Genomic DNA, 20,356 nt, shown 5'->3' on the forward strand with positions numbered 1-20,356 from the left:
TGTATTTTAATTAATTACTTCATCCCACAATATATCACGTTAGAGCATGTTAATATGTGAAAGTCAGGCTTTTATGGTAGTCTGAACTTGCCCTTTCAGATTGGGGATAGAAGCTTTACAAAGAAATAGGTACATTTTGGAACCTCTTCACTTGTCCCTCATAACTCACCACAAAATCCATTGGCCCTTATTTATCAAGCTTTAACGTTGCCCTTGCATCATGCAAGGGGACGTAAGGGTGATGCAAAACATACGTGAGATATCTCAAGACATTCAAGGTCATCTGGTGTGGCCCTCCATGGAATGATAAATCTGGAATAATGCAGGGAAGTGCAAATCACTGCCTTACATTACTCTGGGGCACAGAAGCATTCCATGGATGGAGCCTGGGTGTTCCCATGCAAGTCCCTATGGATTTTGGAAATTCAAGGATTTACCATTAGTTGTAAACCTAGGAATGCATCAGAATGCTATGGCTTCACAGGTGAGACATTTAGAGGAGAAATATCTCTATTTCCTCTCAGTTTTTCCTCTAATACGTTTGCTGGATTCTGTAGCACACATAGAAAGAGGAAATGCCTCCCAGGATTGTTTTTGTCCAAGCACTTGGAAAGGGCCATATTATGGTAAATGCCATGCATTCGTGCCCTCTCCCATTCACACAGCGCAGTGCCCCAGGGTGGCTTGCTGTGTTGCACTGCATTAAAGAATGATAAATGTGCCCCATGGTGTTCTATTTGACTCTGTTGACTTCTACTGGCCTTTCTCTGTCCTATGCTATTCCAGTCACAATCATACTGGATAGTTTGCTGCTTTTGCTTCTTTTTAGAATGGATGTGCGCATTTTGAAAGGTGCCACTGCTTGTTATATGTAAACCGATCTACAACCTATGAGTACTGAAGCGCTATGCAAAAGAAATCATAAAGTTACATGGAGGGCAGACTCTGTTGGAAACTGAAAATTAGCACATATGCCTTAGAAGTTAACACTCTTTCGGGGGGTTTGGGACTTTTACACTTTACAAACACTTGCCTTTCATAAATACTTTTGTCTGAGAGAATGGAAGGTTGCAATTCTTTTGTGTGGACACTGAAGTTATCTGAGGCAAGGATGAAGAGCATAAATTTGGTTTCAGTACCTGTTTCCTCACTGTGTATTGCACTGTCACTAATTCCATTTGCTTCCTGCTTGTTTCAGGGGAGGTCCTTTACAATATAACAGATGCAGATGGCTGCATGTTCATTGCCATTTGCAGTACAGAGTGTGAAGCTGAGAGAATCCCAGGACCTTGTCCAACACCAATGCCAACAGTCCCCATAACATCACCTACAACCACTGCACCAACATCCACTTCGACTAAACCCTCAACAACTCCAGCAACAACCACAGTTCCAGGCTGCCCTCCAAAACAGGTGGGAAAACCAGGTCAAGCTGGCAAATATTTTTTTTAAGTGTTTCTGCATAGTCTACCCGTGTACTGATAGCCCTATAGCCACTCTTCAGAGCTTTAATATTGTGAAATGCATGGGGATTTTGTGACATAGAGGACCAAATTATGCAGCAAGGTTATCTAAATTGTGCAGCAAACATACAACGTATGCAGCACATTCTCTGTCAGTAGTATTTTTGTGAACTCTGCAAATTTTGCAAGCTATTTAGCAAATACAGTAAATCCATAATGAAGCTGTAAACACATGCCTTATACTGAATTATCTTAAGGAACACCACTTTCACAAGGACTAAAATATTTCCTAAGAAACAGTTGGATCCTTACCCATAAAATTTAGCTTGCGTTTGAAGATCTCCTCATGTGTAGATGAACACCTATAGCTAGGTGTAAATTCCCTCATGGATGGAATTTCACAATTTCCATGTATGCATTTACACATAGACATAGATTTACAATTCTCAAATGAAGGTATGGTGAATCCTACAATAGAATGTGCAACCAAAAAATGAATGCTAGTAACCTTTTGCCTACTGATAGAGATATCTGTCTCCGCAGTGCTGATCTCCCTATAGAAAATATTATAGAGTTTTAAAATAGTTAATTTAAATGATAAAAAATCTTTACTTTAAAATTATTAAAACAGATTTCACTATCTTCTTAATCATGTAGTACTACTACTGTAACACAGAACAAAAGAACTGAATTAAACAATAGCATATTATTACAGTGTCATTTTTTTATTTTATTTTAATATATTTTTAAATTAAATTAAGTTAAATGTTAATTACCCCCCACCCCAGCAGTATCATTTGTGTTGCCTATGTCATAGTCTTGGATGCAAATTATGCATCAGTTCATTTTACTTATGTTCTAAATATCTTAAAAACTAATCTGTCATCATGTTATTAAAACGTTACTATGTGTATTAAAAATGAACATCTATTTTTGTTTTTACTTAATAACATATTTAATAATAAAGTTGCAAACAATTAAAGGTTTAATTTAAGATGTTATTTATTGAATATGTTTCCATATGTGTTGGAGTTATTGCTTTCCTCAGTGATTTCAATGGGACTTTTGCAGCACCAGTGGTCCGCCATTGTGGTGCTTGACTTACTCCAAGGCTGGGCTGGAGCACATTTAATTATGTTTTGTTAGTAGTAATGCTGTAGCAGACTTACATGTGTATTTACAAGTTCCTATTGTCTTCTGTAGATCTATGGGTGTTTTGTATTTGCATGCCCCTCCCTAAATCCCTCCCTAAATTTCCCTTAACCCTGCCCATTTTATTGTAACTATTCCCCATTTTCCAATAGCTTCCCAGTGTCCCTCCCACACTTACTACTAAATCCAGTACTTATGTCTGCATAGATCTCCACCACCCTGGGCTAGATCTTTTAGCAGAAAAGATAACCTAGATGGAGGGGGATATCTCCAGGTGAAGGTTTGCGAAGAGTATGTATTGTAGCAGTATTTTACATACTCCAAAATAGCTTTTGTCAATAGGTGCCTAAGACTTGATTCATTAGTTGCTGCAGTGCCACACTGGACCACTGAAAAATTCAATCACTTCAACTGATGGGTCTTTAGAAAATCAAGGGGTTCATGGAAAACATTAGAGCGACAGATCCTGCAACACATCAGAGAGAAAACAAGAAAATGTTGAGAAAGGCAGGGACTGGTGGGTTAGATTTACTAATCAGGAATGGACGCTATGGCCAAAGATATAAATAGGTTATAAAGCCAAACACAGCATGAATATGTACAAGAGGGGAAAAGTACACAAGTATTGCTGATACAAGACCATTAGGGAAGTTTGGGGACAGGTGATCCAGGAACAGTAGCCACAAGTAAGCACACAGAGAATTCCAAAACATAGATATGTTTGCATTGGAGAAGAAATGTGATTCACCAGCAGTTTATCCATGAGCGATACATTTGCAGTACCAGAATAGTGGTCAGACTAGGGTTTAGGAAGAGTTTACAGAGGGCACCGACAGTTTGTGTCTAGTAATCCTCTATTGCTACCCAGGGAACTGAAGGAGCAGGTTACAGATGTATAACCATTAAAGAAGATTATCCTAAAGTGATAGGAATATTTTGGCACCGCCCATATAAAATGTGCTAGTGGTGGCACTATCCTCACCCAGGTGACCACCATGTGGAATCTGCTACCAGAACAACTAAGGGTTAAATGGCTGGTGTTCCAATTAAGAAAGGCTTTAAAAATATTTCACTTCTAAATAGGGGGCTCTCTGTGCTACACCGTTCCAAGGGCACTTGGTTTCCTCGTGGTTTATAGCCCTAAATAATACATAAAGATCCAACTGAGCGACACTTTTCTATATTACGTGCACAAATGGAGGTTCATATTCCTTATTGGACAGCATATTCTGCTGGCGCCCTTCACCACTGAAAACAGAGCATAAATAGACACTATGGGGGTGATTCTAACTTCGGCGGGCGGCGGAGGCCGCCCGCCAAAGTTCCCCCACCAAAATACCGCTCCGCGGTCGAAAGAGGGTATTTTGGGATTTGCCCTGGGCTGGCTGGCGGCCGCCAAAAGGCCGTCCGCCAGCCCAGGGCAAATCAACCTTCCCACGAGGACGCCGGCTCAGAATTGAGCCGGCGTAGTGGGAAGGTGCGACGGGTGCAGTGGCACCCGTCGCGTATTTCAGTGTCTGCATAGCAGACACTGAAATACTTTGTGGGGCCCTCTTACTGGCATGGGCACTGCAGGGGCCCCCAAGGGCCCCGCGGCACCCCCTACCGCCATCCTGTTCCTGGCGGGAGACCCGCCAGGAACAGGATGGCGGTAGGGGGTGTCAGAGACCGCCGGTTTCCCGCATCTGACCGCGGCCGAACCGCCGCGGTCAGAATGCCCTGCGGGGCACCTCCGGTCTGTCGGCGGTGCTCCCGCCGACCCTGGCCCCGGCGGTCTCTGACCGCCGGGGTCAGAATGACCCCCTATATGAGAGTAGTCCGTTTCACTTTGGAAGTGTGAGAAGGACCCTTGCGTTATGCAATGCCAGCTCTCGACACAGTGGCTTCATTGTGCATACGGGAGCGCTACATATTTTGCTTCATTATGCGCATTGAAGCACTAGATATGCTGCTTCATTGTGCATATTGTAGCACTAGATATTTTAACGCGTCTGCAAGGGACTAAAAAGCATGGTTTATTTCAGGCATTCTTGTTTTTTGGGATATTCTGCATCCTGAAAGGGCCCATAGAATTTCATGTAGCTCACTGTAAACGCAGTGAAATCTGGATGCATGCTATATGCACGCTGACGTTCTGTACTGTCATACATTAACTGATCAGCACCCAAAGCGCCAACATACACTCTGTGGTCAGGACGATCCGCTGAAGTATTTGCCTTTTTATTTTCTTCTAACAGCTTAACGAGACTTGGACCATTAATAACTGCACTGTAGCAACCTGTCGGGGAAACAATGTGGTCACTATAGAGCCAGTGAAATGCCCAGAGGTCAAGGTGGTAACCTGTGAGAGCGGCTTCCCGCCCATCAAAGTCTACAGCGAGGATGGCTGCTGCTATCACTATGAGTGTGAATGTAAGTACTATGACACGGTGGCCATACTACATTCTTACTGAACATTCTAAAGGCCAGATTTACAAGCCCTTGTGCCTCCTTGTGCTACATTAGCGTCATTTTCTTACGGTAATGTGGCTCAAGGAGACAATTTTCGCTGCGCCAAATTAACTTAATAAGTGTCACAATGTATCCATTACGCCACTTTGTGATCCTTTGCACCACATTATGACTGCATCTGGCGTAATGTATGCAGGGGGGTCATTCAGGTGTTAGGAGGCCAGCAAAAATGGCACAATGAAATCTAGAATATTTCACTCAGCATTTTTGGCATCATTTTTACACCTGCTCAATGCAGGTGCTAAAGTGAGGCACCCTCTGTAATCAATGGGACTCCTTGCACTTTATTGCACTAGCGTCATTATTTTTGATGCTAGTGCATCAAAGCACCACAATAGCATCAAAAATGTTGACTCTGACTTCCTAACGTGGTCCATGGTGCGCCATATTGTAAACCATGATGTCGTTAGGTAGGAGTAGGGGCATGCAATAAAAGTGGCGCATCGGGACCCATGCGCCACTTTCTTGTAAATCTGGCCCTAAATCTTTTTATTTTTGCTATGAACTTGGTATGTCACAAATGTGACAAAAAGACACAATAATAACAAAGGAGCTTTCTAAATGCTGGTGCAGGTATGCAGATATTGACCCCTAAACATTGTTTTTGCAGGAAGCATTATGAAAACCCTGCAAATTAGCCACTGACATTAATTGTGCCAGAAACACCTGTTTTGGGGCATTTCTTGGCAATGTTGTAAATGCATCTAGTGTTTCTCAATCTCATCAGAATTTACTAGGCAGGCATGTGAATGAATGCACATTTGGCATATAGGGACACATTTTTTCTAAACTTGGCACAGTTTCAAAACATCAGCATAACTGGGTTTTTTGTACGTCTAGGCCTAGATTGATGCACAACCTGCAGAATAAAAAAATCCCTGGACATGATAGTCAGACCTGAAAGGTAGTCTTATATTTGAAGAGGTCAAAGTAGCAGAAACATGAACGAGACTCGAATGATGACCTCAAGTAGAGGCTCCGTGGTGAGTTTAAGGAGGCCGCTGTTGAGCTATTAAGGCAAATCTGTAACTGAAAAGTTGCAACATTGTCCTACAGTGAATGGCCCTAGCAGGCCTGCCACTGGAAAAATGAATACTAAAAGGCCCTGTTGATGCAGCTCTCTATAGTGAGATTCTATTGAAAGAAAACTTACCATAGACAGTTGAATGCATTTTAGCAACAGATTAATAGCAGACTGGCAAACACTACTGACTAAATACACAACCCGCATGACGCACATATTATTTTGTTCAAATTCTAAACTCACTTCTTCACTCTGAACCAGGTGTCTGCAGCGGTTGGGGCGATCCTCATTATATCACCTTTGATGGAACCTACTACACATTCTTGGACAATTGTACATATACCTTGGTGAAGCAAATCACCCCACGATATGACAACTTCCACATCCTCATCGACAACTACTTCTGCAATTCAGAGGATGGTCTTTCTTGCCCCCAATCTCTTTACATTTACTACGGCTCCAGTGAAGTCATGCTGACCCGTACACTTTACAAAGGGAAGATGACTAACAGGGTGAGTTATCTTTTGTTTCACAAAACAGTTATTGCTTTGAAATTGCTTGGTTTAAACAGGTCTGGATTAACCACATCTTTGTCCCCACAGAAAAACTTAGGGCCCAATTCACAAAGGGGTTTTCAGGGACAATGTAAGTTTGCGGTTTAAAATACCCTCATTTATGCCTGTCAAGGATTACTGAAAAGATTCCTGGTAGGTATAAATTGATTTGCTACTGTGGGTTTTTCTGAAATAAGTGTGGTGAACTCTACAGTAGTAAACCTTTGCATGAAGTGGGGGGGGGTAGGTACAAAGCGTGGTCAGCCTTGTAAGTTTGGGGGATGCCTTCAAATTTGTATGGAATGTTTGTGGGCATTCCCAAATTCCAATTCAAACCTTTCTCACACTGGAAATGGTCAGAAATGTACTCCAGAAAAGGGCTTGAACAACTTACTTTCAGGGTGGGAAGAGGAAGGGATCACACATAAATCACACATAGATTTGGTAGGAGTTTATGAAAAGGTTTTTCTTCCCTGGGGAGAATGTTTTCCCCTCAAAGAAAAGAACAAAATTGTAAAAACAGGTATTTTTGGCCAGTGGGCTGAATTTCCCCTGTTCTTAAATGTACACTATGTAGCTTTCTGAACTGGTAGAATAGTAGTGTATGTGGCACGTTACATGACATTCCCAGCAGTATGCCTAGAAACCAGTACATGTTGCAACCTTCTGGGCATACTGCTGGAAAGGTGTGTGAAGTTGGAAAGCAATCCTAAGAGTAAGTTCAGGCAGAAATGCTCATCTCCAAACCTACTTCTAAAAATATTTTAAGACTCAGACTCTTTCAACTATCAGTATTTAAAGCTTTTACAAAATCAAGCAAAATGTTATGTTGTGAAGGAGCGAAATGGCAGGACATAAAGTTCATATTGTTAAGACGGCTTTTACGGAGTAAGTATAGCTAAGTAAAGATCTATTAAAGCATACTTTATAATATGAGGCTAAGCTGCCTTTGTAAGAGCTACTGATACCGAAGTCCTTTGTGTGTGTGCCTGAAACTAAGGTATATTAAAAAAGAATAAATTGCATTTTACCTTAACTGCGTCTGTAAGTTAGAAATACACCTACTGGCCACAGGTCTAAGGCTTTCGAGATAGGAGCAGCTTGCCATGGAACATAGATTAATATGGAACTCAACTAACTTTTTGTATACAGTGTGATTCCTCCAAAACAGAGAGTTCTTGCTCTATCAGCTTAGAGTCAGAACCTTCTCTTACAGCAGAAAAACTCAGGGACTCATTTCAAGTTAATATCCAATTAGGTGTGAGATACCAGGGCCGAAATGACTGGTTCTGGTCTAGTATATCCACTGCAATTACCAACAATTCCGAGTCGCAAATTTAATGGTCTTCCTGATTTGGGGCCTTTTCACCACACATTTTCTTTATGTTTTCAGAAGGAGGACAATATATTGTGGAAACACCTCTAATTTTACCATGTACATTCCTCTACCCGGAACAACTTGGAATAGGGTGTGGTATGTTCTTCCCTGGGATACGCCCCACAACGCATTCTAATGAACTCTTCAGAGTTTCACTTGTTGACAGTGTCTTATTAAGAGTTGTAGAAGGCCCATTTCTAGTAGTCCCAGGTGAACTTTCCAGTACATATCATAATCTTGTGTTAGTTTACAAATTTTGCATTATGCCATATGCAAAATTCCTGAAATTGAATAGCACAGTTATAAGCAATTTCCAACAAACATTTAGCATGAATGTATGCAAGCAATGCAAATGACCATAACATAAGCAGCTTGGCCATTTTTATAATTCCAAATGAGTCTTCTCATCCAAAACTGACACGTGGACACATTTTGGACTATAATATAGCACCTATACCTGTTTTGCATTTTATGTAAGTATGCAACATTTTGCATAATTTTTGCAAAATTCTCATGTAATTACGCAAATGCAGATTATGTGAAGTTTGCACACCCCTACTGTCAGCAGTGTTGTTGAAAAGAGAAAAGTTTTTACTGTAGCCCATTGCACTAACAAAAAAAAACCTCTGCATATCAATTTGTTGTCTTGTATGTCTGCAGATAAGGTTTAACAAGGAATGGGTGATCCCAAGCTTTACCAAAAATGGCATTTCCATTTCCACGGCTGGCATTAATATGATTGTCAACATCCCTGAAATTAACGCCTACATCTCCTTCAGTGGCATGATCTTCGTTGTGAAACTCCCATTCAACCTGTTCGGGAACAACACAGAAGGGCAGTGTGGTAAGGAGCTACAGCCCAATCCATACAATATTTCTGCAATTTCTTTTCTAAGTGTTGAACTCCAGAATGTCTTTAAACATACCATTCGTTCTTATGGGGTTTTTATTGTGGGAGCAAAATACCACATGGCAAATAAGAACATGAGTGGGAACGTATCTGATATTTGAATTGATGCAATATTTAATCAGGAGGGATATCCAGATCACACATGTTGGAAAATGGGTTATTGGTAGGGCAGGTAGGTACCTACACCTAGCAACAAGCCACTAACCTCCATATAGGTACAGTTAGGTCTCAGTAAATTAATCCCAGCTCTACCCTTGGTAGCTTGGCATCGAGCGTCAAGGCTTAACTTAGGAGACAAAGTGTAAAGCATTCAAATATCACAAAACAGTAATTAAATAAAACACAGGAAACAGTTTAAAAATCCAAAACAAATTTATAAAAATAGCTTATATTTTTATCTTTAAAATGACACAAAAACGATTAAAATCGGTTCAGGGGAACCGGAGATATGAATTTTTAAAGTATTATTATTTTCTAGCGCTTAGAAACAAAAAGCGCCAATCGGGTCATCTGGTTGCACCAGGACCGGGGCAAAGTCAAACTTTCAGGCCGACCGCGATGGAGCCCTGCTCGGCTACAAGTCGCGGGAGGCCTCGGTTAAAAAGTTACCTTCTGACTTAGTCTCTTTTTTGATGTTTTTCTTCCCCGGGACGAACCTGCCAGTTGAATCCGACCTCCTGGAGCCCTTGTCCGGATACGCGAAGTCGGTTTCCTCGGTGGTGATTTTTACCTTCGGACTTAGTCGTTTTTTCGAGATGAAAATCCTTCGACCGGGGTAAACCTGGATCTTGATCCGACGTCCATGGAGCCCTTCTCGGATACGATGGCTGGGAGGTCCCGGTCAACTTTTTACGTTCGGACTTAGTCTCTTTTTTGGATGTTTTTCTTTACCGGGACGAACCACGAAGTCAGGCCGGGTCGCGGTTGAGGCAAGCCGGATAGAATTTCCGCGGCGGGTCGGTCCCTCTCTGGAGCTTTTTTCCAAAAATTCTCAAATCTTTTCCAAACTTCTGGGGCTTCACCCAGATGTTCTTTTAAGGTACTTTTGGGGTCCACAGCTCACCCCAAGGGTCCAGAAGTTCTGTGATGGTCCTTGGGGGGTGCGGACTTCAACTCCCAGAATGCACCTGGCGCAAACTCCTTTTTGGCCACTGGGCAGTGGTCAACTGGTCGCTTTCTTCAGGAGTTGGTGCAGGGGACTCTGGTTTAGCAATTTTTCACCTGTAGCAAACAGGGAGTCCCTCCTTGAACCAGTTGAAGCCAGGCAAAGTCCTTCTTGTGGTGAAGCCCAAGTGTGCAGCTGGTGCAGTCCTTCTGAGTGCAGGTTCCAGGTGCAGGCCAGGGGTCCAGCAGGGCAGTCCTTCTTCTTCTTTAGTTCCTTTCTTGTTGATTTCTGGAGGGGATCTGAGGCGTGGGTGCAGGTCTGCCAGTTTTATCCTTGCTCCTGGGTGAAAAGCAGGGGGGCCCTGGTTCTCCAATCAGGGACAGGGTCGTCCCTCTGTGATGACCACTTCCTGGGAAGTGTGGCAAAAATCCATCCCAGAAGGCAACAGTCTCTAAAAATCCAAAATGGATGAATCTGATTTTTGGAGGAGAGATCTGGCTGAGCCCACCCACTGGTGTGGCTAAAAATCATAAACACACCCCTCTCCTGCCCTCTCCTAATCTAATCAAGGGGGCACCTAGCTGTCTGGGGTTGCAGGATGTGGGGGTGTTGCTGGGTGCTCCAGATGTCCTTCTCTGCCTTTGAAGACCAGTTTGGCAGCCCTCCCCCTTCCTGCCTCACCATCTGCTGAGGGGAGATTCTCTCCCCCAAGCACATTCCTTTGTGTGAAGCCAGGCCACTTCACACCTCATTAAAGTAGCCTGGCAGAAGCTGTTGCAGGCTGGCCAATCAGAGCACAGCAGCAAAAACAATGCAGAGCTGAAATTGGCAACTTTTTAGGTAAAGTCTAAACTTTTTACCTGAACTAGTTATATTAAATCCAACAACTGGAAGTTGTGGGATTTATTATAACAATCAATTTGATACCAAATTCTTGGTATGTAACATTTAAGGAGACTTTAAAATTTAAAATAAAGTCTGCCCATTCTAGCCTATGAAGGCCATTTACTTCAATGAGGGAAAAACGAATTTGGCTGTTTTTACCTCACCAGGGCTTATAAATCTATTTTTATAAAGTCCCTGCTTATAGTTACATGGCACCCAGCCCTAGGGGCACATAGGGCACACCTTAGGGGTGACTTATATGTAAAAATAAGATAGTTTAAGACTTTGGAAGTATCTTTAATCCAAAAGTCGAATTTGCATATAACTTTAATTTAAAAGCAGCCAGCAAGGCAGGCTTGCTTTTAAAATGTCACTGGGCACCTCAGCAGTGCACCTAGGTGTGCACCACATATGCTGTGGTCCCTAAACCTACATGCCCTACCATATACTAGGGACTTATAGGTAGGTTAACTTAGCCAATTATAATTAGCCTAATTTGCATATCCATTTTACACAGAGCACAGGCCCTGGGACTGGTTAGCAGTACCCAGGGCACCATCAGAGTCAGGAAAACACCAGCATAAAGTGGAAAATGGGGGCAAAAAGTTATGGGGCCTCTGCAATCAGCCCTAGTTTCTCACACAACCCCCCCCCCAGCCCACACGCCCAGGAGACTCAGCCCAACCCTGGGAGAGTCTTCCTGGCTTGTTAGGCGAGGAAGACAGTGAAGAAAACTGGCTGTCCCTTTGCAGGGCCTACTCTGCCTTATATCCTCCTGTCAGGGTCACTCCCTCTGGGTAGTGAAGCCATCCCAACAGTAAAAGGACCCAACTCAAACTGAAACTTCCTTCTAGGGGGGTCTTCCTCCTCTCTCTCTGTCAACTTGGGTAGTGAGGTGCCCACCTCCCCTACTCCTAACTTTGCTAGGGCAACACCTAGCTTACCCAAAGAGGTCACCCAACACTTGAGCAACCCCAACATGACCAACAGGGTCAGGGGGCCTACTTTGCTATTGGCCTTGGGGTCTGCCTCCCAGGCCAATTACAGTGCTGCCAGGAAGGCTAGCACCCAGCAGAGGCTACTGACAGCTGTCAGTACCCAGAACCACACCCTAAGCTCTCCACTGACAGGTGGCTGAGCTGCTTTAGGGGCATCTTTGGGGTCCTGGCACCCCTCTTGCTGTCTAGAGTGGGGGGCTACCACCTCCTGTGGCAGACACCCTCCTTCCACTCTCCCTTCTGTCAGTGCAGGGGCAACACCTTGCATCTGGACAGCTGCCTGACTACTCAGGACTTCCTTGGGGTCAGGTGAGGCCTCACCAGTGCCAACTCTGGGCTCCCCCCTTACTGGGGCAGAAGGCCCTTGGCTCCCTGGAACTCTCTTTAAGAGTGGCCTACCCTTTCTTTTCTTCTTTCCTTTTCTTGGGGACCCCTGTCTCCTAACTGTAGGGACTGACTCCCCAGGACTTTGGGTTGGGGGGGCGCCCTGGGCGACCACCCCATCTGTGACCAGACTCACCTCTGGGAGGTCATTGCCCAGGATACAATCTAGGGGAAGGTCAGCACTGACTACCACCCTAATCCAGTCAAGGATACCCTCCCTCTCTAGGGGCACTATGGCTACAGGTTTGGAGGTGACCTCCCCTGTGGCTATCCTGACTTTCTTTGTCTTTCCTGGGACATACATGTCTGGGGTCACTAACCGGTCACTCACTATAGTGTGACTGGCACCGGTGTCTCTCAGGCCAGTGGTAGGGATCCCATTCACTTGAATGTGGTGGAAGTGCCTACTCCCACCCTCAGGGATCACCAGCTTACCATCTGGTCCTGTCTCCCAGCACAATGCTAGGAGGACTTCATCATCTGTGGAATCCTCCTCTATGGCTACACTGGACAGCCCAGTGCTAACCACCTTCCTTGGACAGGCTGCATCTCCTCTGAAGTGACCTGTCTGCTGACAGTCAAAGCAAGCCCTACTGTCCAAGAGTTTTTTTAACCCTGGGTCTCCCTGTCTCTGCTTGTCAGAGTGGGAGTGGGATTTACTCTCCTCCTTCTTAGGGTTCTGGGGTACGGAGGGAGTCTCTGTGGTGGGCTTACCACCTCCCTCCTTAGGTTTTTTGGGACCTGCCCCCCCCTTCTTGGAGTCTCCCCCCTGGGACTTGACAACCACCCTGGTTCTCAACCACTCATCAGCTGCCTCCCCTAGCTCTCTAGGGTTGGTCTGCTTAGAGTCCACTAGATGCTGGCGTAACCTTTCTTGGATACAATTGGTCAAGATGTGCTCTCTCATGATCAAATTGTATAACCCCTCATAAGTATTTACTTTGTTGCCAATAATCCAGCCCTCTAGTGCCTTTAGTGAAATGTCCACAAAGTCAACCCAAGACTGGGTACTGACCTTCTGGGTGTCCCTGAACTTCATTCTATATTGCTCTGGGGTCAGACCAAACTTCTTGACTAAGCACCTCTTCATACTAGGGTATGAATCTGCCTCCTCCCCCCTTAAGGTCAGAAGCCTATCCCTCCCTGAGTTGGGGACCAACTCCCACAAAAGGGAACCCCAGTATTGAGGCCTAACCCTTCTCATTTGGAGTGCCCTCTCAAAGGCCCCCAGCCACTTATCTATGTCATCCCCCTCTACATAAGCAGGAACCACCCCCTTGGGTAATCTGGGGCAAACTCCCCCACCCATGGACACCTCAGCTTCTTTATCGCTGCCTCCATCTCTTTTCTCTTTGTATGCCCACTTTTTCTTTTCTAGGGCCAGCTTCTCTGCTTCCAAAGCTATGTATGCTAGCTGGGCCTCCAGCTCTCTTTCTCTGATGGATGGGTTCACTCCTCCTGAAAGGACCCCCTTCCCACCACTAGCTTTGGATCTGCCCCTAGTGACTGTGTTTACTGAGGACCGTTCTTCCTCATCCTCACTTGGGCTCAGATGCCTTCCCTCCCCTGAGTGGTTAGAGCTTGCATCCTCCCTTCTTTCTCCCTCCTCTGGAGCTTCTTCTGACTCTACCTCTTGGGCCTCAGCCCATGCTTTCAGGGATGTGATCAGGATTTGCTTCCTGAGATCAGTGGTTGCAGGCAACCCTCTTTCAATACACAACCCCCTAAGCTGGACTACTTTCAGTGTGGGTAGGCTAGCCAGATCAAGCTCCATGGTTCCCTAGTTTTGTGTCAACAAAAACCTTTTGCAAAAATTGGAAACAAGAATTTAGAAAAATTACAAAAATTCAATAATTGAAATTAATCCAAATTAAAAATTAAAAACAATTTTTGCACTAGGACAATTTAAAGGATTTTTAATTTGTTTTACCTAAAACTGTAACGTGATATTGAACACAAGTACAGGATCCCGTCGCTGCTTCCAATTATGTTGGAAAATGGGTTATTGGTAGGGCAGGTAGGTACCTACACCTAGCAACAAGCCACTAACCTCCACATAGGTACAGTTAGGTCTCAGTAAATTAATCCCAGCTCTACCCTTGGTAGCTTGGCATCGAGCGTCAAGGCTTAACTTAGGAGACAAAGTGTAAAGCATTCAAATATCACAAAACAGTAATTAAATAAAACACAGGAAACAGTTTAAAAATCCAAAACCAATTTATAAAAATAGCTTATATTTTTATCTTTAAAATTACACAAAAACGATTAAAATCGGTTCAGGGGAACCGGAGATATGAATTTTTAAAGTATTATTATTTTCTAGCGCTTAGAAACAAAAAGCGCCAATCGGGTCATCTGGTTGCACCAGAACCGGGGCAAAGTCAAACTTTCAGGCCGACCGCGATGGAGCCCTGCTCGGCTACAAGTCGCGGGAGGCCTCGGTTAAAAAGTTACCTTCTGACTTAGTCTCTTTTTTGATGTTTTTCTTCCCCGGGACGAACCTGCCAGTTGAATCCGACCTCCTGGAGCCCTTGTCCGGATACGCGAAGTCGGTTTCCTCGGTGGTGATTTTTACCTTCGGACTTAGTCGTTTTTTCGAGATGAAAATCCTTCGACCGGGGTAAACCTGGATCTTGATCCGACGTCCATGGAGCCCTTCTCGGATACGATGGCTGGGAGGTCCCGGTCAACTTTTTACGTTCGGACTTAGTCTCTTTTTTGGATGTTTTTCTTTACCGGGACGAACCACGAAGTCAGGCCGGGTCGCGGTTGAGGCAAGCCGGCTAGAATTTCCGCGGCGGGTCGGTCCCTCTCTGGAGCTTTTTTCCAAAAATTCTCAAATCTTTTCCAAACTTCTGGGGCTTCACCCAGATGTTCTTTTAAGGTTCTTTTGGGGTCCACAGCTCACCCCAAGGGTCCAGAAGTTCTGTGATGGTCCTTGGGGGGTGCGGACTTCAACTCCCAGAATGCACCTGGCGCAAACTCCTTTTTGGCCACTGGGCAGTGGTCAACTGGTCGCTTTCTTCAGGAGTTGGTGCAGGGGACTCTGGTTTAGCAATTTTTCACCTGTAGCAAACAGGGAGTCCCTCCTTGAACCAGTTGAAGCCAGGCAAAGTCCTTCTTGTGGTGAAGCCCAAGTGTGCAGCTGGTGCAGTCCTTCTGAGTGCAGGTTCCAGGTGCAGGCCAGGGGTCCAGCAGGGCAGTCCTTCTTCTTCTTTAGTTCCTTTCTTGTTGATTTCTGGAGGGGATCTGAGGCGTGGGTGCAGGTCTGCCAGTTTTATCCTTGCTCCTGGGTGAAAAGCAGGGGGGCCCTGGTTCTCCAATCAGGGACAGGGTCGTCCCCCTGTGATGACCACTTCCTGGGAAGTGTGGCAAAAATCCATCCCAGAAGGCAACAGTCTCTAAAAATCCAAAATGGATGAATCTGATTTTTGGAGGAGAGATCTGGCTGAGCCCACCCACTGGTGTGGCTAAAAATCATAAACACACCCCTCTCCTGCCCTCTCCTAATCTAATCAAGGGGGCACCTAGCTGTCTGGGGTTGCAGGGTGTGGGGGTGTTGCTGGGTGCTCCAGATGTCCTTCTCTGCCTTTGAAGACCAGTTTGGCAGCCCTCCCCCTTCCTGGCTCACCATCTGCTGAGGGGAGATTCTCTCCCCCAAGCACATTCCTTTGTGTGAAGCCAGGCCACTTCACACCTCATTAAAGTAGCCTGGCAGAAGCTGCTGCAGGCTGGCCAATCAGAGCACAGCAGCAAAAACAATGCAGAGCTGAAATTGGCAACTTTTTAGGTAAAGTCTAAACGTTTTACCTGAACTAGTTATATTAAATCCAACAACTGGAAGTTGTGGGATTTATTATAACAATCAATTTGATACCAAATTCTTGGTATGTAACATTTAAGGAGACTTTAACATTTAAAATAAAGTCTGCCCATTCTAGCCTATGAAGGCCATTTACTTCAATGAGGGAAAAACGAATTTGGCTGTTTTTACCTCACCAGGGCTTATAAATCTATTTTTATAAAGTCCCTGCTTATAGTTACATGGCACCCAGCCCTAGGGGCACATAGGGCACACCTTAGGGGTGACTTATATGTAAAAATACGTTAGTTTAAAACTTTGGAAGTACCTTTAATCCCAAAGTCGAATTTGCATATAACTTTAATTTAAAAGCAGCCAGCAAGGCAGGCTTGCTTTTAAAATGACACTGGGCACCTCAGCAGTGCACCTAGGTGTGCACCACCTATGCTGTGGTCCCTAAACCTACATGCCCTACCATATACTAGGGACTTATAGGTAGGTTAACTTAGCCAATTATAATTAGCCTAATTTGCATATCCATTTTACACAGAGCACAGGCCCTGGGACTGGTTAGCAGTACCCAGGGCACCATCAGAGTCAGGAAAACACCAGCATAAAGTGGAAAATGGGGGCAAAAAGTTATGGGGCCTCTGCAATCAGCCCTAGTTTCTCACAACACAATATTATACCTTTCTGTTGATTTTATACATTTCAGAAGCATTGTCTTCATGCAGGACACGTGCTTCACGTCCTTCGAACAATAGTTGGAAATCTTTTTTCGCAATAATTGTTGGAGATTTTATTGGTCCTTCAGGAATGCGAGCACCCATTCCACCTGTATGTTGGTGAGGGTGGTGGGGACCATCTTTTTCTGGCATGCCACTGATTTTTACTTAGCCCTTCTGACTCAATCATTAAAATGTAATATTCTTTCAAGAAAGGTGCCATTAGCTCATAGGCGATAGTTGTGGTATGTTATTTCATATATACTTATTTTGGTTTTATTGGGTACTTTTTTTCACCAAAGATTCTCGGTGCTACAGACAGCTGAAAAACAGCTGAAAAACATAACACAGCCCAATGACTCACCTTAGGACCTATACTATTGTAGAGTGTAAGATAGAGGAAACATTGTTTATCTAAATTTTTTAATGAAACATTACAGCTTTTTCATCATATGTTTTTCAGCTGTATTTCTGTTTCTTAAGACTAATGCCACATATGAAATTATTCACTCTGATTCACTTCTTTTTTTTAGGTACTTGTTCCAACAATAAAAAAGATGATTGTCGCATGCCAGACGGAACAATTGTTGCTGATTGCTCAAAGATGGCTCCACACTGGAAAGTTAATGTGACAGAAAAGCCTTATTGCAATTTGCCACCACCTCCGCCACCCACATCAATTCCTACAAAAGTGCCCCCAACTGAACGACCCTGCAAAACACCAGAGCTCTGTAAAGTCATTTTGAGCGAGTAAGTTTTATGTGCTGCATGTTTAATATTTCCATAATGATCTACACTTTCAGAGAAAAATAGACACTGTATCAGTTCATTAGCTTGCATTGGGTTTGTTTGAAATTGGGTTAATGGTTAAAGGGGGTGGAAGCCCCACTCGGACAACAGCCACAAACCTTGTCAGGGTGAACCACAAAAGTCACTATATTAACCTGTGCTTAACCACCTGGTAGCTTGGCACAGAAGCATCCAGGTTTAACTTAGAGGCACTATGTAAAATATTTATGAACATGGGTGGGAAGAACTGGATGAGCTTCATTCCATTCCTGGGAGTTACATAAAAACTCTGCGAGATTCTGCAGAATCAGCATGTTGCATTGCCCACACTGATTGTTAGCGCCGTGAACTTGTCCCTCACTGAGAAATAAATGTGAATGACACCACATACCATACCAGAGTGTGCTGCAACTTTAGTTGGTTTTGCTGTCACTAGAGTAGGTTTTCTACTCGAGCTGCAGCTTTCCCAATGGGAATGGTCGCAACTGTCCACAACCGCCTTGGTTAGGAACACTGTGCCCAGGGCACTCCTAGTGCCCGTAAATCATGTTAGGGGCTGGTAAATCTCACTCGCACTCAGCTGCACATGAGAAAAACCTTTGCTATGCATTGGTCAGCAGCATTTGGCCAGAACTCTGCATTACATATATAATGCAGGTTGGCTAAAACGCCGCCAACACCACTGGTGGAGTGAAATTTATCACTCACCCCTATTTACAAATACGCAAACAGTAATAATGTGAAAACACAATAGAGGCCCATGGTACATGCAGTACCATTTATTAGTGACTTACACATAAATTAAATGTGCCACTCAGGTGTAAGCTAACAGTACCATTTTTAAGGGGAGAGCACAAGCACTTTACCACTGGTTAGGAGGGTAAAAGGGCAGAATCCTAATGCAAACAACTGGATTGAGCAACAGAAGGCAACAATTTAGGGGAAATACTGCAAAAAGGGCCAGGTTCAACAGGATTCAATTTGGTTGCATTTATTCCCCATCAAATTGTAACTAGTTGAATTTAAATATAAAAGTCTAGAAGCACAAGGCTTCTAAACGAATAGCCAAATGGGTGGATCAAATGGTCACACCATTCTTCCAATAACTTTTTCAGACTCATCTCCTATGATTATTGATTCAGAAACATTTTTTTGCCATACTGCTTTTGATAAAGTCGCCATCTCCTCTTTCTTGCAGTGTTTTTGCTGATTGCCATGCATTGGTGCCTCCTCAATCCTATTACCAGGGATGTGTTTTTGATGGCTGCCGAATCAGCAACATGTCTGTGCAGTGTTCAAGCTTGGAGATTTATGCAACCCTTTGCGTTGCTAATGGTGTCTGCCTCGACTGGAGGAGCAAAATCAATGGACAGTGTCGTAAGTCAACAAGTGTCATGGCCTTTTTCTATATCCAATATTCGAGCATGCTTTTATTATATTTAGGAATGAATATCAGAACTGTTGGACTCCAGCCATGTTGTAATACTGAAATAGGAATAGAGGACAGCAATCCTAGAATTGCCAGAGGATTATTTTCCACCCATAACATTAAGTTAAGCAGCAAGAAGTACTAGTTGTATTCTGCAATAGCCCTCACCTTGTGAAACACATTTTCTCAACAATAAAGATTCATTAAAGTACAAAGACCATAGAGAAGCAGGCTCTTAAAATGGTCTGTGGATGGCATATAAGTCCTAATTGAAAAGTCATAAAATTGTATTTCCTATAGGAAAACCATAACATTTTTATATGGTTTTAATGGTTTGAACTGAGAGTTTGCAGACCTTTCTCAATAATCATTTCAGTTTTCGGTAGTCAGAAAAAGAGGCTACATAGGACCCATGGTACGGATTTAGAAGCTGTGCATCTCCAATATTTAAAGTCTAAGTGAATGATGAGCATTGCTTGCAAATAGGACTTAAGGATGGAAATGCATTTTCCTGGTACAGAGATCAGCAGTAATTAGGGTCCATAGTAAGTAAGTGAAGTTTTGTTAAGTGCAATGAACTGCATATGGCCTCAATTGAGGAATCTAGCAGTTGTGGTCACCCGTCACTTTATTTCAGGGTACATTCGGATTTCTACAAGATTCCTACAAGAATCACACTGCGTTCTTAAAGTTACTATTTCTTTATTTCCATAAGCAGACCAAGCTCATAGCACATATGATCTGCACAGATTAAATGTGATGAGGGTGAAACAGGCATAGACCAGGAGAGTGCATCTGATTTCTGTAACACAGGACCACAACCCCACCAAAATGTGGCTTTGACTGCAAGCCTTAAAGGTAAACTATAACTTTTTACAATCAGTCTTGCTTACTGCATGGTAGTAGATGAAGCTGCTATCGTCTCCACAGAAGAGGTAAGGGGGACAAGTTACAATTTGCAGAAGTCAACTATTGATGAGAAAATATGCACTCTCCAAAGCAGCAGATTGGGTAACAAAAAATGTAAATGTAAAGGATTAAAGACGAAAATATACTAACTAACAAAGACAGTAAACAAGTCAACATTCTTTGAGAAACTAACAGCAAGACTGATGGGTGCTGGAAAGGTGCTTAGACAAAATAGTGGAGAAAAATATCATGTGGACAAAATATTGTGTGAGAATATCAAGGACAAAGATATTGTGATGGTAAGTTTCTATAGGTAAGCAATGTTTTACTATACATAA

At 43.6% G+C, this 20,356-nt stretch overlaps 1 protein-coding gene across 1 annotated transcript in view; it reads left to right on the forward strand.

The window, feature by feature from the left end:
* The window catches only part of LOC138284405 (mucin-5AC-like), an 88,454-nt gene that overhangs the window by 54,632 nt on the left and 13,466 nt on the right, over positions 1 to 20,356 (forward strand). The window contains exons 33-38 of the mRNA XM_069223142.1: positions 1,199 to 1,413; positions 4,853 to 5,027; positions 6,412 to 6,662; positions 8,743 to 8,926; positions 17,425 to 17,641; positions 18,879 to 19,057. Of these exons, the coding sequence (XP_069079243.1) occupies positions 1,199 to 1,413; positions 4,853 to 5,027; positions 6,412 to 6,662; positions 8,743 to 8,926; positions 17,425 to 17,641; positions 18,879 to 19,057 (1,221 nt within the window). The remainder of the gene's footprint in view (positions 1 to 1,198; positions 1,414 to 4,852; positions 5,028 to 6,411; positions 6,663 to 8,742; positions 8,927 to 17,424; positions 17,642 to 18,878; positions 19,058 to 20,356) is intronic.

The sequence above is a fragment of the Pleurodeles waltl genome, chromosome 3_1 (genome assembly GCF_031143425.1).
Source record: "Pleurodeles waltl isolate 20211129_DDA chromosome 3_1, aPleWal1.hap1.20221129, whole genome shotgun sequence".
Classification (NCBI taxonomy): domain Eukaryota; kingdom Metazoa; phylum Chordata; class Amphibia; order Caudata; family Salamandridae; genus Pleurodeles; species Pleurodeles waltl.